Source organism: Pelophylax lessonae (genome assembly GCF_965119305.1).
Source record: "Pelophylax lessonae genome assembly, chromosome: 8".
In the NCBI taxonomy this organism is placed as follows: domain Eukaryota; kingdom Metazoa; phylum Chordata; class Amphibia; order Anura; family Ranidae; genus Pelophylax; species Pelophylax lessonae.
Window position 1 is genome coordinate 197116791 of NC_138775.1, and position 25334 is coordinate 197142124.

A 25334-nucleotide genomic window follows, 5' to 3' on the forward strand; every position below is an offset into this window, starting at 1 on the left:
AGCAAAGCAGTGTCAGAAGTAATACCAACTCAAAATAGAGGGGTGGGTACTGTGTCCGTCAATGAACTTAAGAGAAAAAGATTTTACGGTAAGCTAAAAATCCAGTTCTCTATCGTTCATTGACGGACACAGTTTCTGATGCATATCAGTAGGGACGTCCCAAAGCAGTGACTTTAAATGAGGGGTGGGAACAGCAGAAAAAAAAAAAAAGTCCCCAAGGCTAAACATAGCCAACTAGGCAACATAGGACTCATAAGAACAACAAGATGAGGTCCACCTAAAACAAACAGTAAATGCCTTCAAGGAAGGCTAAAAAGCCCCCTAAACAGCAGCCTGCAAAACTTTGCGGGCAAAAGAGGCATCTGCAGATGCCAGCACATCCACCTTATAAAATTTGGTAAAGATGTGAAATGAACAACCAGGAAGCCACCTTGCAAAGCTGAAGCACAGATGCCTAATGGGGAAAAGCCCGGGAAGCACTAAGCACCACAGTTTAATGCACCTTAACAGGGAAAGGTGGAACCTGACCCTTAATTGAATAAGCCTGCACAACTGTCTGATCCATCTGGAAACAGTCGCAGCAGATGCAGGCAGCCCTTTTTGAGAACCATCCGTGAGAACAAAGAGCGAAGCTGACTTTCGAAAAGACTCTGTAGTCGCCAAAGTACAACCTGATGGCCCAAACCACATCCAGAGTATGCAGTGCAAACTCCTTTGGATGTTTTTTGGCTTAGGACACAAAAAGGGTAACACAATGTCCTCATTTAAGTGAAAACTGAAAACTACCTTTGGAAGGAAGGACGGATCCAGACAAAGTACCACGTTATCCCTGTGAACCACCAGGTAGGAAGAACGACGGGGCGCCGCCAGTTCCAAAACCCTGCGTGCAGAAGTGATAGCCACCAAAAAGGCCACCTTCTGGGATAAGGTAAGCAGGGGAATCTCCCGAATACTTTCGAAGGGAGGTTTCTGGAGAATCCACAGCACCAAATTAAGGTACCAAGGTCACAACAGAAATTGCACCGGAGGTACCAAGTGTGGCACCCCCTGGATGAAGTTACGCACCAGGGAATGGGTGGCCAATGGCCTTTGGAAGAAAACTGCCAAGGCCGAGACCGGCCCCTTGATAGTACTCCAGGCCAGCTTTTGATCAACTCCCCATGGAAGGAAAGCCAAGATCTGAGCCACTGAGCAAGAGCGAGGGGGAGCCCCAAGAGACTCACACCACGCAATATACGACTTCCACGTACGATGATAAATCTTCCTAGAAGTCGCTTTCCTCGCTTTAGGCACGGTGGGAATCACTGAAGCAGACAAACCCCTGTCCTTCAGCACCTGGCTTTCAACATCCAAGCTGTCCCAGTCAGCGACCATAAAGCAGGATGGAAGATTGTCCCTGGAGACAGTAGATCCTTCCTGTGAGGAAGTCTCCAAGGAGCGTCTGCGACTAGTCTGACCAGGTCGGTGTACCAATCTCAGCAAGGCCAGTCCAGAGCAACAAGAATGACTGGAACCCCTTCCTCCTTGATCCTGAAAAGAAGTCTTGGCAGCAACTTGAGAGGAGGAAAGGCATACGTCAGCTGATACTGACCCCACGGGCCACCAGCGCATCTGCGGCGTCCGCCAGAGGGTCCTGGGAGCGGGCCACAAACCTCTACTTTTCTGTTGACCCAAGATGCCAACAGATCTACATCCAGAGTGCCCCAACGAAGGCACAACTGCTGGAACACCTTCAGGTGCAGGGACCATTCACCCGCATCCAAGGCTCGTCAACGGAGGTAATCCGCCTGCCAATTTTCCACTTCTGGAATGAACAGCGGAGGGAGCTGAAACAAAGCGTTCTGCCCAATGAAGGATTCCCGCCATTTCCAAGGTTGCAAGGGCACATTTGGTGCCCCATTGGTGATTGACATAAGCCACGGCCGTGGCATTGTCTGATTGAATGCGGACTGAACAACCCTGCAGGTACTTGATCCAGTGGACTAAGCAAAGCCGGATTGCTCTCCGCTCCAGAACATTGATCGGTAACCTGGATTCTTCCAGGGACCAGACAACCTGCTGAGAACCCCCCCATCAGGACAGACTTGCATCCTTGGTGACAATTATCCAAGATATAGCGAGGAAGGATTTCCTTTGCCTGAGCATCGGGGACCAAAGCCACCAGATCAAGGACTCCTTGGGCGCCTGGGCTCAGCTGGATCTGAACGTCCTGGAAATTTGGATTCTTGTTCCAACTGAGAAGGATTTCCTTCTGGAGGATCCTCGTGTGAAATTGAGCGAAGGGGACGACACCATCAGTCCCAGAACTCTCATGCAGGTCCGAAGGGACGACCATTTGCTGGTCAGCAACAGCTGAACTGCAGTCTGGAGTTCTTGGGAGTTTTTCTTGAGGAAGAAGCACCCTGGCTGAGGAGTCCAAAGTCAGGCCAGTTAATCCAGTCTCATGGAAGGAACCAAAGACGACTTCTGAAGGTTCAGAATCCACCCAAACTCCTCATGGTGATTGCCAAATTTGTTTCCAGCACCATAGGAGACTCCGCACGGAGAAGCAGATAGTCCAGGTAACCCAGGACTGATACCCCCGCTTCCGCAACAGCGCCAGGATCAGGACCAACAACTTGTGAAGACCCGAAGAGCAGAGGCGAGACCAAAAAGCAACACCAAAAAACGGATAGTGATCCTCTCCCACGGCAAAAATGGAGAAACTGTTGGTGTCCTGCACAGAATGGGATTTGAACTTTTGAACTCACACGAAGCAACTTAGTGCTTTCAGGTCCAGGATTGGACGCACCTTGTAACCGGACCGTATGACCCCTTGAACCCATTTGTCTGGTATCCGGGATAGCCACAGGGCCAGGAACCGGCAAAGACATCCCCCCCACCCTAGATACGGGTGAGGGCGCAACCTCAGGCAGATGAGGTCTTGTCCGCAGGTCTGGACGGACTTTTGTTAGCCAGACCAGGGTCCCTTGGACCCGCCCAAGGGAGTCTTGAAGGGCTACGCCTCATCGCCTGACCCTGAGGAACGAAAAAATTCTTTGTGTGTGGAGAAGGAGGGACCCCGTCTGTGACAAGGGTCCTTACCCTTGTTAGCCTGTGGAATAAAGTTACTCTACCCCCCTGTGAGACCCTTAGTAATGTCATCCAGGGTAGCTCCAAACAGGCAATATCCTTGAAAAGGTAGATCAGTCCAGGCCTTCTTTGAAGTCTGATCCGCAGACTAGCACTTCAGCCAAAGTATACGCTGAAGGACCACTGCCTAAACAGACAGTCAGCCCAATATGAGAGAACTGTCCAGCTTGGCATTGCAAACAAAGTGCAGCCTATGCACCAGCTGGTCCAACAGCTCCTCGAAGTCAGAGGGAACCTGTTTCCCCTCCAGGTCACAGCATAGTAACCTAGTGCATTTAGTCAACGTTTGCGTGACAAGGGCAACACCGGTCTCAATGCAGACCCCTGCCAGGGAGTACATATTGCGGGCCACAGCCTTCGCCTTCCTATCCTCCGGATCCTTAATGTACGGGGAATCCTCCACTGGGTAACGGTAGCCTTATCCAGTCTTGAGACCAGAGGGTCAACCGTAGGTGGCACAGTCCACTTGTTTATGGAGGGACTCCTCAAAAGGATAGCGCCTAGCAATCCGCTTAGTCACCCCAGGGGAACGCTTTGGGCAGTCCCATTCTTTGAGCATGTCAAAAAATGCAGGAAAGGAAAAAACCTTTGCCGCTCTGGATGGCTTGCGAGTGCCAAAACGTAACCTGCGCCCCAGTCGCAGCCATAGCTGCGTCCTCCATTTTCAGGGTCTCACGCACATAAACGAGTGCGTCCACCAGCACCTTATCTTGCGCAGTAGTGGAGGTAGAAAGGTCATCCTTACTGTCAGAGACAGGACGCGAGGTAGCGGACCCGGCAGGGAGACTCACGTCTGCGGTGGCCAAGTCAGACTCAGAACCTGAGGCATCAGATGAGGCAGGGGTAGGCGGAGGGTGTTTCTTAGCACCTCGCCCTTTTAAGACCACCTCCACCCGGGATACAAACGCTTCCAGGACCGCCGAAATTGCATCCGTAGACAGCTGGGATCTGGAGGGCCCTGCGGCCTCCCTGAGGGTGTCAGGTAGAGACACATGATCTGTAGGGTCTATGTTGCACCAAAGGAACCCGTCAGCATAAAGCTGAAGTGACAGAAATGTGTTTTTTTTTTTGTTAAAAAGTCCCACTGCGCTGATCCAAAAGGAAATGAGCTGAGAAACTGCCCAGGGTATAGGGAGGATGAACACTATAGGCTATGTGGGACTTTAAGTGAGACACCAGCAGGTAATGCCCAGCGTCTCCATCCCTGTATCAGAAAAACTGAAAGTTGAAAAGGATTAAAAGAGGTGCATGGAAGCCAGCCAGCCCCCAGTCTGATTTATTCACCCTCCAGTCTTGGCAGGTGGCAGGTAACAGAGGGGGTGTGTGACAGGACAGAGGGGAACTCGGGATTGTGAGGGTCCGACCATCCTAGGGAGGGGCTTGCATCCACCCCAAAGCAACCAGGGGAGGGGGGGGGGGGGGACGACATTTACTCACCATACCAGGAACACAGGTGGGCGCCATCTCCTGACAGGATCCCTCTCCGCCGAAGTGGGGGGGGGGGGGCTGTTAGCCAAATAGGACAGCTGAGACTCGGGCCTAGACCCGGCCATATGCGACCTGGCGAGACGTTTGACTCGCAGGACCAGTCCCCGTCCAGTGGGACTATGTCGCGGCTGACCCAGTGTGGAGCTATAGCCTGCACACGCTCCTTGGCCGGCTGGGGTGACCACTGGATCTATACATCCAGCCCAACGCCCAGATCTGGCATAGTTGCTTGTAGATCTCACAGGAAAAAATCCAATCCAAAAAGCTATCTAAAACAAAAATTAACTAGAAAAAAAACAAAACAAAAAAATAAAAAAATAAAAAAAAACAGAATTTTTGTAAAATCTTACCGTAAAATTCCTTTCTCTGAGTCCTCCGACAGTTGCCGCCCACTCACAAGTCTTCACCAATGGGTATTGACCTTTGCTCTGCAGGAGTAGCTAGGCAACAAGAATTGTTAATACAAAAGCTTCTAGCATAGACACACCCCTAGGGGCTGTCCCCTCAGTCAATACCTCCCTGCACCAGCATTCCCAACTCAGTTTGGTAGCATAGCAGTAAGAGTACACAAAAACCCCAAAAGAGGGGCGGCGACTCTCGGAGGACTCCGAGAAAGGAATTTTACGGTAAGATTTTACAAAAATTCCGTTCTCTCTTACGTCCTCCGACAGTCGCCGCCCACTCAAGTCTTCACCAATGGGATGTCCCAAAGCAGTGTAGACATGAGGGGTGGGAGACGCAACCGTAGAAAAAAGCAACGCAGTACCCACATCAGAGAAAGGAACCTTACCACAGTAAGAGAACCAACTGGGCAACAGGAAAACGTGCTCAACAGGAGCAACAACCCAGGAAAACAAGTAACCCAGGGGTAAAACACCCCAACAACCAAGGGCCCACAAAAACAAGGGTCCCTAGGAAACTGCCGCACTGAGAACTTTACGGCCAAAGGAGGCATCAGCCGATGCCTGAACATCCACCTTATAGAACTTTGAGAAGGTGTGAACGGACGACCAAGTCGCCGCCTTACACACCTGGGCCACAGAAGCCTGATGACGATAAGCCCAAGACGTACTCAAAGACCTGGTAGAATGCGCCTTCACAGGGAAAGGAGGAACCTTCCCCTTCAAGGCATAGGCTTGCTCAATGATCTGTCTGATCCATTTGGCGATGGTCGCATGCCCTTCCGAAGTCCCTCAGGAAGGACAAAGAGGGAATCCGACTTGCGAAAAGATTTAGTGGACGACAGGTAAACCCTGATCGCCCGGACAACATCCAAGGAATGTAAGGCAACCTCCTTCGGATGCTTAGGCTTCGCGCAGAGCGAAGGCAAGACAATGTCTCCATTAAGGTGAAACTCCGAGATCTTTTTGGAAGAAAAGATGGGTTAGGCCGCAGGACCACCTTATCCTTGTGGACCACCAGGTAGGGAGAATTGCAGGACAAAGCTGCCAGCTCCGACACCCTGCGAGCCGAAGTGATCGCCACCAAAAAGGCAACCTTCTTGGACAACAGAGACAACGAGATCTCCCTGATCTTTTCAAAGGGAGCCTGTTGCAACACGGACAGAACCAAGTTCAAGTCCCATGGAGGTAAAGGGTCCCTCCTAGGAGGGGCCAAATGTCGCACCCCCTGAACAAAGGTGCTAACCAATGAATTAGACGCCACAGGGCGTTGAAAGAGAACGGCCAGCGCAGAAATCGGACCCTTAATCGTGGCCAACGCCAAACGCTGGTCCACTCCAGTTTGGAGGAAAGCCAACACTCTAGACACCGAGTATGAGCGAGGGGAATACCCCCTAGACTCACACCAGGAAAAATACGTTTTCCAAGTACGGTAGTAAATCTTCCCCGAAGAGGCTTTTCTAGCCTTGATCAAAGTGGGAATGACCTCAGGGGAGAGAACCCTATCCTTCAGGACCTGGCTTTCAACAGCCAGGCCGTTAAAGCCAGCGACTGTAAAGCAGGATGGAATATCGGTCCTTGAGACAGGAGATCTTCTCGAAAAGGCAGACGCCACGGAGCGTCGACCGCCAGATTTACGAGGTCTGCGTACCAAGACCGGCGAGGCCAGTCTGGCGCCACTAGAATCACCGTGTGCGGTTCCGAGGCTAACCTGCGAAGAAGCCTGGACAGCAGTTGAATCGGTGGAAAGGCATACAGACGATACTGATGCCAGGGCGCCACTAACGCGTCTGAGGAGTCTGCCCGAGGATCGCGCGTCCGTGCCACAAACCTTTCCACCTTGTTGTTTAGACGAGACGCAAACAGGTCCACATCTGGGGATCCCCACTTTGCGCACAACATCTGGAAGACATCCGGGTGAAGGGACCATTCTCCCTGGTCCAGGGTCTGGCGACTCAGATAATCCGCCTGCCAGTTCTCCACCCCGGAATGTGAACTGCCGTTATCGCCGGGACGTGCGTCTCGGCCCAAGACAGAATGTCGGCTACTTCCCGAGGCGCTCGGGCACTCCTGGTGCCCCCTTGGTGGTTGATGTAGGCCACCGCGGTGGCATTGTCCGTCTGAACCCGAACTTAACGGCCCCGAAGCCGGTCCGTCCATCTCAGAAGGCAAAGCTTTATCGCTCTCAATTCCAGAATGTTGATCGGAAGGGAGGACTCCTCCTCCGACCAAGTTCCCTGGGCGGACAGAACGCCCAGAACACCACCCCAGTCCGACAGGCTGGCATCCATGGTGAGTACCGTCCATGATAAACGGACGAAAATACTTGCCCCCCGATACTGCCGGGGACTGGAGCCACCACAGAAGATCCCTTCTGGTGCCGTGGCTCAACGAGATCCACAGATCCAGGGATTGCGGCCGCCCGTCCCACTCGGCCAGAATCTCCGCTTGGAGACCCCGTGTGTGAAACTCGGCAAAAGGGATCGCCTCGAACGACGAGACCATTAAACCTAGACATCTCATGCATGTCCGGAGAGACTAGTGTTGGTTGTCCCTGAGGGACCTGACCTCGTCCTGAAGAGTCCGAAGCTTGTCCTCCGGCAGGAAGACCTTCGCTTGGACAGAGTCCAGAATCATCCCCAGATAGGGAAGACGCACCGAAGGACACAGAGTCGACTTCGGAATGTTGATGGTCCAACCGAACTCCTGCAGTGTCCGCATCGTGGTGGTGACTGGCGTTTGACCATATCAGGATATCGTCCAGATACCCCAAGACAGCAATGCCCTGTGCTCGCAACAGGGCCAGAACCGGCGCCAGCACTTTGGTAAAAACCCGCGGAGCCGAAGCGAGACCGAAAGGTAGCGCCATGAATTGGTAGTGATCCTCCGCAATGGCGAATCGAAGGTACCTCTGGTGACCCTCGAAAATGGGGATGTGTAGGTACGCATCCTTCAGATCGATGGAGGCCATGAATTCCCCCGGACTCAGGGCAGCCACCACTGAGCGCAGGGATTCCATGCGGAACTTGCTAACCCGCACAAAGAGGTTCAGAGCTTTCAAGTCCAGAATCGGACGCACCTTGCCCTCCTTTCTGGGCACAGTGAACAGATTGGAGTAAAATCCCCGAAATCTGTCCCGATGAGGCACCGGGACCACCACCCCCTGGGCCCGCAGGTCCCGCACCGCTAGGTGCAAATCCTGCAAGCGCTCCGGAGACAGCTGAAGATTTGAGGGAAAAAATCTGCCCGCCGGCCGAGAGAGAAATTCGATCTTGTAACCAGATCGAACGATTTCCTGAACCCATCTGTCCCGAACGCGGGCCAGCCAAGGTTGTAGGAAACCGCGCAGACGTCCCCCCACCCCAGAAACGGGTGAGGGCGCCCCTTCAGGCGGAAGTGGTATGGGAAGTTGAACCGGACTGGCCGGACTTCTGCTTCCCCGCCCACGGCTTCTTCTGGGAGCCTTGGCCTTTGAAGGGCTTGCCCTTGGACTGTGACCGAAAGGCACGAAAGGACCCCTGAGAGGGCCTAGACGAGGAATTCCTCTTTCCCCGGAAAGACTTATGCTTGAAAGACTGTGGCAGGAGAGTACTCTTGCCCCCCGTAACCCCTTTTATCAGGGTATCCAAAGCCTCGCCAAAAAGGCGAGACCCCGCGTAGGGAAAATCCGCCAGCGTTTTGCGATAAGATTGGTCGACCGACCAATTCTTCAGCCAAATCAGACGACGGTTTAGCACCGCCACGCTGGACAGGCGTGCAGCCAAGGGAGCTAAATTCAAGTCCGCATCGCACAAGTACATGACCCCCTGATGGATCTGGTCCACCATAGCCAACGTGGTAGGCGGGGCGGAATCAGCCGCCAAGGTGCGCCTGAGCATCTTGATCCAATCAGCAACAGCCTGTGCCGCCATAATGGAAGCAAAAATAGGCTTCAGCATAGATCCAGTCCCAGAAAACCGGGGTATCCTCAGAAGGCACCGCAGTAGCTTTGTTCAAAACAGCTACCGCATGATCCACCGGAGGCGCCACACACCAACGCTCGTCGGTGGCAGGTGCAAACGGATAAAGAAATTTAAACTTATTTGGCACAGTAAAAGGCTTCTTCAAATTGCGCCACTGTTCATTAACAGTATGGTGAAATTCAGCAGGGCAGGGAAAAACCTGCGCTGATTTGCGAGCCCTCTGTGTACCAAAGGCAGACATCCTAGCAGGAGGAGTAGGCTCATCCTCCAGGTGCAAGGTGTCCTTTATGGAAGCAATCAGCTCATTCATGAGTGCAAGCTCTTCAGGCGAGCCAGGGGGAGAAACATCAACCCCCTCCACCTCAGGCTCCCCCTCAGACCCCACAAGGTCCAAAGATGAGCTGGACCCCGAGAAGGGTACGCCAGCCACATCGCCCTCTGAATCAGAGGAAATGGATAACCTGGCCCTTTTTGCGCATCGTTCAGCCAGCAGCATCTGCACCTGAGACACTAAGGAAGCCACTACAGTGGTCAGATCGGCCCCCTCGGGAGGTGCGGCAGCCCCCTGGTCCCCCACCAGGGCGGGGGGAAACTTGCGATCCTGAGAATCCATGCCCCAGTACAGAAAAGTATAAAAGGTACTGGCCCTTTAATACCACGGCGAGCGCAGCCCACCGCACACTGCTGTATGCACTGACCCCGCAGGGATAGACAATACTGAGCAAGGAATGACAGGACAAAAAGGTAAAAACCTGGAGAGAGCACACCAGACTGCTGCCACCGATGGCTGTTCCCAGAGAAAGAGGAAGTGATGCAATGCTGACTGATTGATATAGCCTATGGAAGGCTCCAGCAAAATGGCCACTCGGCCGAGGGAAAAGGCTACAAGAAAATGGCGCCGCCATGTGCATGATGAGTATCGCCCGCCAAAATGGCGGCGAATGGCGCCAAAGCTGCATAAGGACAGGGCCGGTCACAGTATACAGGCATATAAAAATGGCGGATCGCCGCAGCGACCGCCGCATACACACATGTCTGCACACAAACTGCACCCAGAGCATGTTAAACAGCAGAGCAGGATGGCCCCCCCTCGCAGCCCACAGGCAGTGCAGTCACACAGGGATCTGACAGGGAGCCCGCAGTTACACAGACATGGAGGGTAAGACACAGCCACAGACTGACACCCATACAGAAGGTCCCCACACAGAAGGTGCTTACCGTACCAGATGGTGTGGGGAGCCGTCTCCAGCGACAAACCACTATCAGGGCAGACAGGGAGTGCCGCAGCCAGGACGCTTTGTGGACCGCAGTCACAGCGTCCAGTGAGGTAGCCACCCCACAGGCAGCATCCCTGCAGCGAACAGGGATGGGTCGTTCAATTTGCCTGGGTAAAACCTAAGCTGAACGCTCGATGGCAGGCCGGGGATCCATCTGGCTCTCAGCCCTGGGATCCAGGGCGGCCAGTCCGAGACCCAGCTCAGCACGATGATTCTTCATCAGAAGATCCCTAAACTAAGACCAAAATAACAGCTCGCAAGGAAAAGAGAAAAATACTTGAAATAAAATCAAAGAAAGGGTAGAAGGCTGAGACAGAGCCCCAGCACAGGACAGCCAGCTACTCCTAAGCTAGGCAAAGTCAAACTGAGTTGGGAATGCTGGTGCAGGGAGGTATTGACTGAGGGGACAGCCCCTAGGGGTGTGTCTATGCTAAAAGCTTTTGTATTAACAATTCTTGTTGCCTAGCTACTCCTGCGGAGCAAAGGTCAATACCCATTGGTGAAGACTTGTGAGTGGGCGGCGACTGTCGGAGGACGCAAGAGAAAAAAAAAACTTTTCCAGGACCAGAGATCCCAGCAGGGACCTAGGTCCTTACTCCTGACTAGACAGATTAAAACTGACATTCTATGCAGGAAGAGAGAGGGTGTGTACCCTCTGGGACTGCCCACAGGCGTAGACAGAACTTTTTTCTGACTAGTGTCTTACTCCTGTAGGGGGCAGTATAACCCTACGGATATGCATTAGGAACTGTGTCCGTCAATGAACGATAGAAACAGTTTATGCTAGCCAATCCCATCTGATGATGGTAATATACAATAAGAAAATATGACATGACCTATACAATAATGTACCCAAACGTACTGCTTCAGTTTTCGGTTATATAGGAAGTTGCTTGGTTTAACATCCCGGTGAACAATCCCAAAGTGATGAATACGTTTAAGTGCTTTAAATAGGTTAAATATGTACTCCTTTGCCTCTTGAAAGCTTAGAGAATGTAAAATATCCTGTAAAAAAATAAAAAAGACAGATATGTCAAAAAAAAAAAAAAAAAAAGGTTTACAAATTAGTGATAAATTAGAGTGTTATTGAGCGCTCTGATATAGATACATTGACAGTCTACAGGAGTCCTGAATTGCATCTTCAATCTCCTGATCAAAGGTGCAATGCTTTCCAGGCTCCTAGTACAGGGGAAAAAAAAGTGCATTAACTTTATTTATTAAGGTGAACTTATCTTTTAAAGTAAATCCAGGCTATAACATGAAAAAAATGCTAAAATGTATTAGGTTACCCATATTCTATGCGGAGATAAACCAAAGAAAAGGTATGTTCTACGTTGTACTTAACCTATTCTTTAAAAAAAAAAAAAAAAAAAAAACTTCAATAAAAATTGAATAATAAAAATGCTGAAAGTGAAGGAATACAAGTGTGCAACATCCTATTTATATTGAATAAAAATTCCACAAGGAATTGTGTGTTCAGTTGCAGACCTGTATTACATTCACAAAGTCTAAGGTCTTTTCGCGGACTTCTACCTCGCTGTAAGTGTCTGCCTGCTATTCTGTCCGTTTAGGATTCTACACCGCTGTTGCCTTATGTACCTCAGGGATTGTACTGCTGTACTGTGTATACGTTGTAACTGAATTTCATGTTTTATATTTTCTGCTTAAATAAAAAATTCCACAAGAAAAGTTAGCCACTACTATTAATGGGGTTAAATATTTGCTCCTGGGAATTTCCCAGTGCCAGTTCAAAGAGTACAGGCAAGTAAAAAATGGATTAAAGTATAATTTCTTTCTAGTAAACTAAAGAGAACCAAGCACACCATAACTCCGTTGCAAAGTTTCACAAGCACTGAATTTTTTGAAACATTGGTATACAATAAGCAAACGTTCTAAGAATGCAACAGGTCTTCTCCCAAAACACTGTACAATATATTTTGTGTGAACAAGCATTACTGAAAACAAGCAGATTTTCCCATTACACCTGGGCTGGAGAACAGCTACTGCATGAGGATGCGCCTGGCAGGCCAGAGAATCAAAAAGTAAACTGGGCAACTGTGTACTGTTACAATAATACTATTTTCAGGGGAGACCTACCTTCTAACACTGGGTTTCTATGTTGTATACATAAAATTAGTCAAAAAATTAAAAATGCAGTAAAAAAAATATATATGCTTACCACAAAACATTCATGCTCCAAATAAGGCATAATTATAACCACGTGATCATTTTTTCTAAAACAGTATTTTACGCCCATGACGTTGTCATCTCCGCTAGTAAAGAAAAAAAAAAAAAATCATACAATGAATCCCACACAATGAATACTGAATAATCATCAGATACTGGAGATATGGACAGAACCCAGAAGCAGTCGAGCAGTTTATTGTACTGTTAACAGGAAAACTTCACAAGGGAAATACTTACTGTAAAATCCATTCTCTGGTGTTCATTGACGGACACAGCTCCTGATTCTTCTAAACCATTGGGTTATACTGCCCCCTACAGGAGAAGGACACTAGGCAGGAAAAAGCTTGACTATGCCTAAGGGCAGTCCCAGGGAGTATATACCCACTGCCAGCTATAGGCACTCAGTTTTGTTACAAGCAGTGTCAGAAAAAAGCCAACTCCACAGAGGGGTGGGTGCTGTGTCCGTCAATGAACATCAGAGAAATGGCTTTTACGGCAAGTCAAAAATCCCATTTTCTCTTTTGTTCATTGACGGACAAAGCTTCTGATTCTTCCTAACCATTGGAACATCCCAAAGCAGTGTTAAACATGAGGGGAGGGGGAAAATAAAAGCAGAAATAAATTCTTAAGGCTGACCATAGCCGACCAGGTAACATGCTCAACCATAAACAACTGGAGTTAACCTAAAAAAGACACAAACCCTCAAAGAGGATCAGGTCCTCTAAACCAGTGGTCCTCAACTCTGGTCCTAAGGGCCCACTAACAGGCCAGGTTTGCAAGATAACTAAATTACATCACAGGTGATCTCATTTGCTGCTCAGTGATTGCAGTATTGTAGTCTGCATCTCCCCAAGGTAATACTTAAAATCTGGCCTGTTAGTGGGCCCCGAGGACCGGAGTGGAGGACCACTGCTCTAAATAGCAGCCAGCAAAACCTTGCAGCCAAAAGAAGCATTTGCAGATGCCAACACATCCACTTTATAAAGATTTTGTAAAAGGGTGCATCAACGATCAGGTGGCCGCCTTGAAAACCTGCGTCACTGCCGCTTGTTGACGGAAAGCCCAGGAGACACCAAGCACCCTATTAGGATGCTCCTTGACGGGGAAAGGAGGAACCCGACACCTGATGCAATAGGCCTGAACCAACATCTGTAAATGGACAACCCTTTGTGAGGTCTGTCCGTGAGCACAGAGTGTCTGGACTTCCTAAAAGACTCCGTAGCTGCCAGACACCCCAATTGCCCAGATCACATCCAAGGTATGCAAGTTAATTTACTTCGGATGGTTAGCCTGGGACACAGGGAAGGCAACACAATGCCTTCATTGAAATGTTAGTCAGAGACCACCTTATCCGTGTGAATCACCATATAAAAAGGTGAACAGGATAACGCCACCAGTTCCGACACCCTGAGCGCAGAGGTGATAGCCACCAAAAAAAGGCCACCTTCCTGGGCAGCGCAAGTAGGGAAACTAAAGCAGAGATCTTGTGTGGAACTGTGAAAACAGACCGCCTCGAGGGTGGACACCATCAGGCTCAGCACCCGCATGCAAGCCCAGAGGGATGACTGTCTGCTGAACAACAGAAGCTGAATTTCCTCCTGCAATGTCTGGGGTTTTTCCAGAGGAAGAAACACTCCAGAGTCAGACCCAGATAGTCCAGTTTTTATGGACAGAACCAAAGCAGACTCCCGAAGGTTCCGAATCCAAATGAACTCCCTCAGAGTTCTCCAGTTGTCCATCAGAGCAGTAGGAGACTGCTCGCAGAAGATTGTCCAGGTACCCCAGTACCACGATCCCCCGCTGACTCAAACAATGCCAGCACCGGGGCCAACACGTGATGACCCGAGGAGTGGAGGCGAGGCCAAAGGTCTACGCCACAAACAGATAATGCTCCTTGCCGATGGCAAAACGGAGGAAGCGTTGGTGACTGGCACATATTAGAGAATGTGCGGGTAGCCATCCTTTATGTCGATGGAAGCAAGAAAAAAAAAAATCCCTGAAGTAGGGACGCCACTACCGTGTGAATGGACTCCATCCACACGGAACGTCTGTACTTGCATTGGAGGTACCTTGCCTTCTGTTCTGGGAACTGTAAAGAGGTTTGAGTAAAAACCCCTGAAAACGGTCTGAAATCGGAACAATCACCCCCTGAAGGAACAAGTCTTGCACTACCCGAAAGAGAACCTGTAAGTGATCTGGGGACAAGAGCAGGTTGGAAGGGAAGAACCTTTCCAGAGGATAATACCGAACTCGATCTCGTAGCATGTTTAAATAACTTTGTGGACCCACGTGTCCTATACCAGGGAGGTCCATGGATCCGGAAACGTACCCCCCACCCCAGGTACGGGTGAGGGTGCCGCTTCATGCTGAGGCAGCCTTGTCCGCATGTCTGGAAAAGCCCGTTCGTGGCTTGTCAGACCAGGTCCTCTTGGAACCTCCAATGGAGGCCCTGACATTTGATCCTTTGTCTTGAGACTCTGAAGGACAAAAAAAACCTCTTCTGAGCCAGGGACGATAACCCACGTCTACAAAGGGGGCTCCTTGCCCTTGGTAGCCTTCGGAAGAAGAGTACTCTTCCGTCCTGCGAGACCCTTACCGATGTCATCCAAGGAAGCTCCAAGACAGGCTATCCCCTACAAGGGGGAGATCAGATAAGGCCTTCTTAGAAGTCTGGTCCAAAGACCAGTATTTCAGCCAGAAAATACGCTGAAGGACAACTGCTGATAAACGCTTAGAAATCAAAAGAGCCGCAGCCAAGAGGCATCACAGATAAATCTGTAGCCCCTGAACCAACTGATTCCCCGGCTCCGCAAGACAGGAAAAAGCATAATGACCCGCAAGCAAAAAGCTCTTAGGAACCACTGTGTTTTGGACAACCCCACAGTTTCGTGACAATGTTGCCAAAGTAAGCGGAAAAGGGGACACAATCGCCACTTTGGAGGGCCTGTGGATGCCAAAAAGGACTGGCGCCTCCGACACAACCTCCTTTTTAAAGTGAGCACTCAGGGTACCCCCAGTAGAGTCGCTATATACTAAGCTCACCCGGAAACCATAACAATGCTTAGTATATAGCGACGGGGAGGTCGCCAACTGCGATCCCGCCAAGGGCACACCGACCAAAGGCCCACGAATGGAACCTCTACTGGACCCCGCAAAAAAAAAAAAAAAAACAAGAGGGTGGCCCTCCATAGAGGGCATAATAGAAAATCGCCCTCTTAAAAAGGGGCAGGCCGCCGTGACACGGACGCGCAGGTAGGGTACCCTGATGGAGCGGCAGCGCTAAAAAGGGCAGGTGCCCTACAGAATGGCGACAAGGGTGTAAAAAAATTAAACGCCCCACAGTGCCACCCCTTCCAAGGGAGGCGCCAAGCTGATCACATGGTTTAGCAGGCCACAGCCTAAATTTTTGTGGATGCCCAGCCGCAAGTGCATGGATCCCAGCCCGGCAGATGTCTAAAGGGAGTGTGGGGGCTTCAGCTAAATGCAGCTTCTCACATGGGTCACCGGGGGTCCCAACGTCCCAGGGAGGGGCCAACATCCACCCCAAAACCCTCCAGGAGTAGAGGGGGGAAAGCAACTTACCATACCAGGAACAGGGTGGGCACCGCTCTGGACAGACCACCGCTCCATCGTAATGTGGGTGGTGTCGACCAGGAGTATACGCTGAGACACAGGCCGAAGCCAGTTCATATGTGCTCTTGGATACAACTATAAAGTGCCTAGTGTCCTACTCCTGTAGGGGGCAGTATAACCTAATGGTTAAGAAGTATCAGGAGCTGTGTCTTTCAATGAACTAAAGAAATTAACATTTTTTTGAGAATAGTTGTTGGTTCCATAGGTGTCTGGAAGTTACTATGGACTCTCATAAGATACACTACATATTGAAAAATTTGTAGAGATCAGACAATCGCAACTAAATGCTAGTATTTTTCATCCCATTTAAAAAACACGGGCATTCATATGGAGTTGTAGCCATAGCATCACGCAACTGGACTAGAGAGGATTAAAAACAGGTAGAGTATACAGGTTAGGCAGGATAAATAAAAAGGAGCGGGGAGGGAATATTTAGGTATATGCAGCACTCTTGTCTTAAACAGAGCTGCCAATAAATTTAGTGTACTAGGTCGTAGTTAACCTAGATAAATTTGTAGACGTTATGATCATTTGGGTTTTCTCCCAAGCCTGGTTTAGCTGTGGTACCTCCCTTTTGTCAGTAGGTGCCACTGTTACCTTTGGCATTAGTATGACGAGCTTCAGTGAATACAGTAAACCCCCCTCCATTGCGGGGGTTACGTTCCGGACCCAGCCGCGAAAAGTGAAAATCCGCGAAATAGAAAAACCCTATTAAAAGGCATTGTATGCATGTTTTATTTACTGTCACTGTACGTGTAAAAGCATTTTAAAGGTCTTTAAACACACTTTTAAAACAATAGAAACTCATTTAAACACATAAAAGATACTGAGAGACATAGCAAGAGCTATGGAAAACACAAAAATATTTAATTTTTAATGATTTATATAGTAAAATAACATTACAAAAAAAAAAAAAACGCAATATACCGGGACCGCAAAAACTGAACCGCGATGAAGCGGGGGTTTACTGTATGCATACTTTTCTTAGCCAACTCAGTAGGTGTCTCTCTGGCCGCTGAGAGAGAGTACATATTTGGAGAAGTATTCTGGGTCATCCTACCCAGACTCTGGTCTGGGGCGGATGTGTGAGGAGCAGCTGCTGCTGGGTAGGCCTGAAGACTGGCCATGTGCTCGGGGGGGGGGGGGGGGGGGGCTCTGCCAGAGCCCATTTGCTGCCTGGGAGCCAGAGAGCAACAACCTCTTGATGCCTGGGGGCATGTGGAGAAGGATAGAGTTCTGAGATTAAATAGAGGCGACTCTTCATGAGCCGGGGGACTGAATGGCTGGAAAAGCATCAAGGGGAACTAATCCAAGAAAACTTTGCACAGTGCTGGGAGTTTTGTTACTATAAAATACAGCAGTGGCTACGTAGGTACACAACATTGGGTGCAGGCATAAGGTCCCTGTTCTGTATTGCTGTCAACCTGTGCTGTTAGTTTTTGGAGTCGGTTGATCTTTTTGCATATTGTCCTATGGTGTCCTGTGCCCTAACCCTCGCCTACATTTTTTTTTTTTCTGTTGTGAGCAATAAACGCACTTTTGTTCATTCTAAAAAGTGACTGGCTCCTTCTTTTCCCCCTGCAAATGTCCACACCCACCATGCCAAACAACCAGTGACCTTAAAAGTAAAATGTTAGCTCTCCTTGATGCCGGGATTCAGGGGGGTGCTACATTTAGATTTAAAATTCATATAAGGCAGCGCTAACAGGTAAAAAACAAAACATATATATATATATATAGTGCTAAAAGTGTATATATAAAAATGAATCCATGTGACTGATCAAAATATCTAAGAAATGGTTCCTTTAATGGTTCCTCTCCTCACTCTCCCCAACAGTAGGTTTCAAAAGAAAGGGAAGAAGCCAAACATAGTGAAGCCCGTAGGTATTTTATTATAATCAAATTAAAAAATAGTACTCACAAATGTAGCGTAATATTCAACATTGGTAAAGCAAAATTCAGCATGTCACTCCACTTCCGTGTACGCTGCCGGCGTGGGTTCCACGGTGGTTAACAGGAAATGACGTCGCAATGCTCCGCTGCCCGGAAGTGCGTCTACGCGTTCCGCCCGCCTTAATGGGCGTTATCAAAGGCGGGCGAAACACGTCGACGCACTTCCGGGCAGCGGAGCATTACGACGTAATTTCCTGTTAACCACCGTGGAACGCACGACGGCAGCGTACACGGAAGTGGAGTGACATGCTGAATTTTGCTTTACCAATGCTGAATATTACGCTACGTTTGTGAGTACTATTTTTTAACCACCTCCCACCCGGGCCATAGTACATATAGGGCCGGGTGGGAGTCTCGTCCTTCTGATCGGACGTTCCGGAACGTCCTTCAGAAGGAGAGAGATCGTGCCGCCGCGGGCACGCGCAGCGGCGCGATCTCTATGTGCCTGTGTCCCTAGGACACAGAGCAACAAGACTCGGCAGGAGGGCCCTGTGATTGGCCCTCCTGATCACATGACGGCTGTGACCAATCACAGCCGTCATGTAATGTCAATACAACCGTTGTAATGGCTTCGATCTCTTCTCCTCCTGACAGATCCTGTCAGTGGGAGAAGGAGGAGAGGATCGATTCTGCAGCCGGGGTGATCAGTGAGTATTTCTAATTAATCACTGATCACAGGGGGGGTCTGTGCTGGTAATCAGATGATTGATTACCAGTGCAGCCCTGGGGGGATGGGATGCCACTAGAGCCACCAGGGATGCCCACCATGGCCACCAGGGATGGCAAACAGGGCTCAGAGAGCCTGCCAGTGGTGCCCCCCTATCAGTGCTGCCCACCAATGCCATCAGTGCTGCCCACCAGTGCCCGTTATTGCCATCTATCAGTGCCCCTCATGAGTGCCCATCAGTGCCCCCCCATCAGTGCCCCCCCATCAGTGCCCCCCCATCAGTGCCTCCTCATCAGTGCCTCCTCATCAGTGCCTCCTCATCAGTGCCTCCTCATCAGTGCCTCCTCATCAGTGCCTCCTCATCAGTGCCTCCTCATCAGTGTTCATCAGTGCAGGAAAAAACGTATCTATTTACAAAATTTTATAACCTAAACAAAAAAAACTTTTTTTTTTCAAACTTTTCGGTCTTTTTTTAATTTGTGCACCAAAAAAGAAAAAAACCTGGCGGTGATCAAATACCACCAAAAGAAAGCTCTATTTGTGGGGAAAAAATGACAAATTTGGTTTAGGTACAGTGTTGCATGACCGCGCAATTGTCATTCAAAATGCAACAGAGCTAAAAGCTGAAAATTGGTCTGGGAAGGAAGGGGGTTTAAGTGCCCAGTATTGAGGTGGTTAATTTGATTATAATAAAATACCTACGGGCTTCACTCTTTGGCTTCTTCCCTTTCTTTTGAAACCTACTGTTGGGGAGAGTGAGGAGAGAAACCATTAAAGGAGCCATTTCTTAGAGGTTGCATTTAATCCATCCATCCGGCCAAGGGATATTCTATTTGCCTAAGAGGTTGCATTTAATCCATCCGGCCAAGGGATATCATGTCTGCTTAAGGCTCATTTATATCCAGAATTTGGTGAGTGCATCCCCATAGGGGGGTTCTTTTCCCGAAGAGCACTTGGGCACTTATATGGATCTGAGCACCTTTCCAGCACTTTAGTTTCTTTGGAGGAAACCTTTTTTGGACTGGACCTTATTCTATATTTTGCACCTTACATATGGTTGCACCATGGACACATGATACGATATATTTTTTGCACTTTAATATGTATTGATTTTTTGTACTTGATGATCACGAATGCACTTCATCTTATATGAATTTTAGCATTTTAATATTTTGATCACAGGATTCATTTTTATATATACACTTTTAGCACCTTGCGAAAGTATTCGGCCCCCTTGAACTTTGACCTTTTGCCACATTTCAGGCTTCAAACAAAGATGTAAAACTAATTTTTTGTGAAGAATCAACAACAAGTGGAACACAATCATGAAGTGGAACAAAATTTGTTGGATATTTTTAACAAATAAAAAAAACTGAAAAATTGGGCGTGCAAAATATTCAGCCCCCTTAAGTTTATACTTTGTAGCGCCAACTTTTGCTGCGATTACAGCTGTAAGTCGCTTGGGGTCGCTTGGGGAATGTCTATCAATTTTGCACATCGAGAGACTGAAATTTTTGCCCATTCCTGCTTGCAAAACAGCTTGAGCTCAGTGAGGTTGGATGGAGAGCGTTTGTAAACAGTTTTCAGTTCTTTCCACAGATTCTCGATTGGATCAGGTCTGGACTTTGACTTGGCCATTCTAAAAACCTGGATATGTTTATTTGTGAACCATTCCATTGTAGATTTTGCTTTATGTTTTGGATCATTGTCTTGTTGGAAGACAAATCTCCGTCCCAGTCTCAGGTCTTTTGCAGACTCCATCAGGTTTTCTTCCAGAATGGTCCTGTATTTGGCTCCATCCATCTTCCCATCAATTTTAACCATCTTCCCTGTCCCTGCTGAAGAAAAGCAGGCCCAAACCATGATGCTGCCACCACCATGTTTGACAGTGGGGATGGTGTGTTCAGGGTGATGAGCTGTGTTGCTTTTACGCCAAACCTAACGTTTTGCATTGTTGTCAAAAAGTTTGATTTTGGTTTCATCTGACCAGAGCACCTTCTTACACATGTTTGGTGTGTCTCCAAGGTGGCTTGTGGCAAACTTTAAACGACACTTTTTATGGATATCTTTAAAAAAATGGCTTTCTTCTTGCCACTCTTCCATAAAAGCCAGATTTGTGCAGTATACGACTGATTGTTGTCCTATGGACAGAGTCTCCCACCTCAGCTGTAGATCTCTGCAGTTCATCCAGAGTGATCATGGGCCTCTTGGCTGCATCTCTGCTTAGTCTTCTCCTTGTATGAGCTGAAAGTTTAGAGGGACGGCCAGGTCTTCGTAGATTTGCAGAGGTCTGATACTCCTTCCATTTCAATATTATCGCTTGCACAGTGCGCCTTGGGATGTTTAAAGCTTGGGAAATCTTTTTGTATCCAAATCCGACTTTAAACTTCTCCACAACAGTATCTCGGACCTGCCTAGTGTGTTCCTTGTTCTTCATGATGCTCTCTGCGCTTTAAACAGACCTCTGAGACTATCACAGTGCAGGTGCATTTATATGGAGACTTGATTACACACAGGTGGATTCTATTTATCATCATTAGTCATTTAGGTCAACATTGGATCATTCAGAGATTCTCACTGAGCTTCAGGAGAGAGTTTGCTGCACTGAAAGTAAAGGGGCTGAATAATTTTGCACGCCCAATTTTTCAGTTTTTTATTTGTTAAAAAAGTTTGAAATATCCAATAAATTTCGTTCCACTTCATGATTGTGTCCCACTTGTTGATTCTTCACAAAAAATTACAGATTTATATCTATGTTTGAAGCCTGAAATGTGGCCGAATACTTTTGCAAGGCACTGTGTATATATATATATATATATATATATATATATATATATATATATATATATATATATATATATATATATATATTTATTTATTTATTAGTTTTTTACCTGTTAGCGCTGCCTTATATGAATTTTAGCTTTTCTGGTGTTTTACCTAGTGAGCACCAGCTTCAGGTTTTAACATATCATTTTTATTTTCACTTATTTATACATCACAGCGCGTGTATTAATTTGTTTTTATACATATAAATTTAGTTAGGGTTTTCTTCCACTTTAATAGTAGCCTTCACAAACACCTCAACTCGTTCGCAGGTGTCCACTAACGTTTGGCCATGATGTGTTGATCACGTTTTCACCAATGCAGTAAACCTCTGAAATTACATAGCTTCTCAAAGTCTTAGGCTGGATACCCACTATACAACTTTCTTTAGATTTACCAAAACCACATAAAATGAGGTAAAACCCAAACACTTTCAATTTGTATGCAGTGAGGCAGGAACTTGCACTACATAGTTGAAGGCAAATCTAAGGGAAATCAAACAACAAAAGTTGTATAGTGTGTGTACAGCTTTAGTCATCTGACATCTATGATCTAACAATGCAAACAACACTGCTCAATCATACAGCAATAGCACATCTTAATACGAAATAACGGAATTTTTGTAAAATCTTACCGTAAAATTCCTTTCTCTGAGTCCTTCGACAGTCGCCGCCTCCTCCAAGTCATCACTATTGGGTATTGACTTCCGCTCCACAGGAGTAGCTAGGCATAAGACTTAATCATAAGAACAAAAGCATTTAGCATAGACAGACCCATAGGGGCTGTCCCACTGGTCAATACCCCCCTGCAGTGATCCCTCCCAACTCAGTTTGGTAGAATAGCAGTAGGTGTGCAAGAAAAAACCCCAAAAGAGGGGAGGGGGCGGCGACTGTCGGAGGCCTCAGAGAAAGGAATTTTACGGTGAGATTTTACAAAAATTCAGTTTTCTCTTACGTCCTCGGACAGTCGTAGTGTAGACATGAGGGATGGGAGATGCAACCATAGAAAAGGAAAACGCAGGACCCACATCAGAGAAAGGAACCTTACACGCACAGTAAGAAAACCTTCTGGGCAATAGAAAACAATGCTCAACAGAAGCAACAACCCATGAAAACAAATATCCAGGGACCCACAAAAACAAGGGTCCCCTATGGCACTGCCGCACTGAGAACTTTGCGGCCAAAGGAGGCATCAGCTGATGCCAGAACATCAATCTTATAGAATTTGGAAAAGGTGTGCACCGACAACCAAGTCACAGCCTTGCATACCTGGGTCACTAAAGCCTGATGCCAGTAAGCCCAGGACGTACTCATCGATCTGGTAGAGTGCGCCTTAACAGGGAAGGGTGGAACCCGTTCCTTCAAAGCATAGGCCTGTACAATCGTCTGTCTGATCCATTTGGCAATGGTCGCCGCAGACGCAGCCATGCCCTTCCGAGGTCCCTCAGGAAGGACAAAGAGGGAATCCGATTTCCGAAAGGATTCAGTGGACGACAGGTAAACCCTGATCACCCTGACAACATCCAAGGAATGCAATGCAACCTCCTTGGGATGTTTGGGCTTTGCACAGAGCGAAGGCAACACAATGTCCTCATTCAGGTGAAAATCAGACACCGCTTTAGGAAGAAAGGAAGAGTTAGGTCACAAAACCACCTTATCCTTATGAACCACCAAGTAAGGAGAGTGGCAAGACAATGCCGCCAACTCCGACACCCTGCTAGCCGAAGTGATCGCCACTAAAAAAAGCAACCTTCTTAGACAGCAGAGGCAACGATATCTCCCAGATGTTTTCAAAGGGAGAACGCTGTAACATGGACAGAACTAAGTTCAAGTCCCATGGAGGTAAAGGCGCCCTCCGGGGAGGGGCCAAATGTCGCACACCTTGAATAAAGGTGCGAATCAAGGAATGAGACGCCACAGGGCGTTGGAAAAGAATAGCCAGTGCAGATACCTGGCCCTTTATCGTGGCCAGCGCCAGGCGCTGGTCCACACCAGTCTGGAGAAAAGCCAACACTTGACACTGAGTACGAGCGAGGGGAGTACCCACTGGACTCACACCAGGTGAAATAAGCTTTCCAGGTACGGTAATAAGATTTTACCAGATGAGGCTTTCCTAGCCTTGATTAGAGTAGGAATGCCCTCTGGGGAGAGACCCCTGTCTCTCAGGACCCGTTTTTCAACAGCCAGGCCGTTAAAGCCAGCGACTGTAAAGCAGGATGGAAGATAGGTCCCTGAGACAGTAAATCTTCCCGCATTGGCAGCCGCCAAGGAGGCGCCACTGCCAGGTGAACGTTGGCGTAGCAGGACCGGCGTTGCCAGTCCGGTGCTGCCAGAATCACCAAGTGCGGTTCCGAGGCTAACCTGCGAAGGAACCTGGACAACAACTGAATTGGAGGAAAGGCATACATCAGACGATACTGATGCCAAGGGGCCACCAACGCATCCGAGGCGTCTGCCAGAGGATCGCACGTTTTTGCCACAAATCTTTCCACCTTGCGATTTAGCCGAGACGCGAACAGATCCACGTCCGGGGATCCCCACTTCGCACACAGCATTTGGAAGACCTTCGGGTACAGGGACCATTCCCCCTGGTCCAGGGTCTGGCGGCTCAGATAGTCGGCCTGCCAATTCTCCACACCCGGAATGTGAACTGCTGAAATCGCCGGGACATGAGTCTCGGCCCAAGACAGGATGTCGGTCACCTCACGGGCCGCCCGGGCACTCCTGGTGCCCCCTTGGTGGTTGATGTAAGCCACCACGCTAGCATTGTCCATCTGTACCCAAACAGGATGGCCCCGAAGTCGATCCGACCACTGGAAGAGACAGAGCTTGATCGCTCTCAATTCCAATATATTGATCGGAAGGGAGGATTTCTCCCCCGACCAAGTGCCCTGGGCAGACAGGTTGCCCAGGACTCCACCCCAGCCCGACAGGCTGGCATCCGTGGTAATCACCGTCCACAGTAACGGATGGAAGGATTGTCCTTCCGACACTACCGGGGACTGGAGTCCAGGATCATTGCCAGATAGGGAAGACAAACCGAAGGAGACTAGGTCGACTTCTGTACGTTGATGGTCCATCCGAACTCCTGGAGCATCTGTACCGTGGTGGACAGATCGCGCAGTAGGTTCTGGCTGGCACTCGATCTTAAGAGGAGATCGTCCAGATATCCAAAGACCGCAATGCCCTGTGCCCTTAGCAGGCCCAGAACAGGCGCCAGCACTTTAGTAAAGACCCTTGGAGCCGAAGCGAGACCGAAAAGGCAACGCCACAAACTGATAGTGGTCCTCCGCTATTGCGAACCGAAGGTACCTCTGGTGACCCTCGAAAATGGGGATGTGTAGGTACGCATCCTTCAGGTCTATAGAGGCCAGGAATTCCCCTGGGCTCAGGGAGGCCACCACCGAGCGGAGAGATTCCATACGGAACTTCCGAACGCGCACAAAGCGGTTCAGCGCTTTCAGGTCCAGAATAGGACGTACCTTGCCCTCCTTTCTGGGCACAGTGAACAGATTGGAATAAAACCCCCGAAACCTGTCCCGATGAGGCACCGGGACAATCATCCCCTGGGCAAGGAGGTCCTGCACCGCTTGATGCAGGTCCTGCAGGCGCCCTGGGGTCAAATGGAAGATTTGAGGGAAAGAATCTGTCCGCCGGCCGGGAAAGGAATTCGATCTTGTACCCTGATCAAATGATTTCCTGAACCCACCTGTCCGGAATTCGGAGCAGCCAAGGTTGGAGGAAACTGTGCAAACGTCCCCCCACCCCTGAAATGGATGAGGGCGCCCCTTCAGGCAGAGACTGATTGA

General features: G+C 48.9%; 1 protein-coding gene across 4 annotated transcripts in view; it reads right to left on the reverse strand.

Moving 5' to 3' along the window:
- The window catches only part of CDC7 (cell division cycle 7), a 134618-nt gene that overhangs the window by 61299 nt on the left and 47985 nt on the right, over nucleotides 1–25334 (reverse strand). For all 4 annotated transcript variants that reach the window (XM_082264854.1, XM_082264853.1, XM_082264851.1 and 1 more), the window contains exons 4-5: nucleotides 12440–12533; nucleotides 11123–11265 (exon numbers count right to left, since the gene is read on the reverse strand). In XM_082264854.1, the coding sequence (XP_082120980.1) occupies nucleotides 11123–11265; nucleotides 12440–12533 (237 nt within the window). The remainder of the gene's footprint in view (nucleotides 1–11122; nucleotides 11266–12439; nucleotides 12534–25334) is intronic.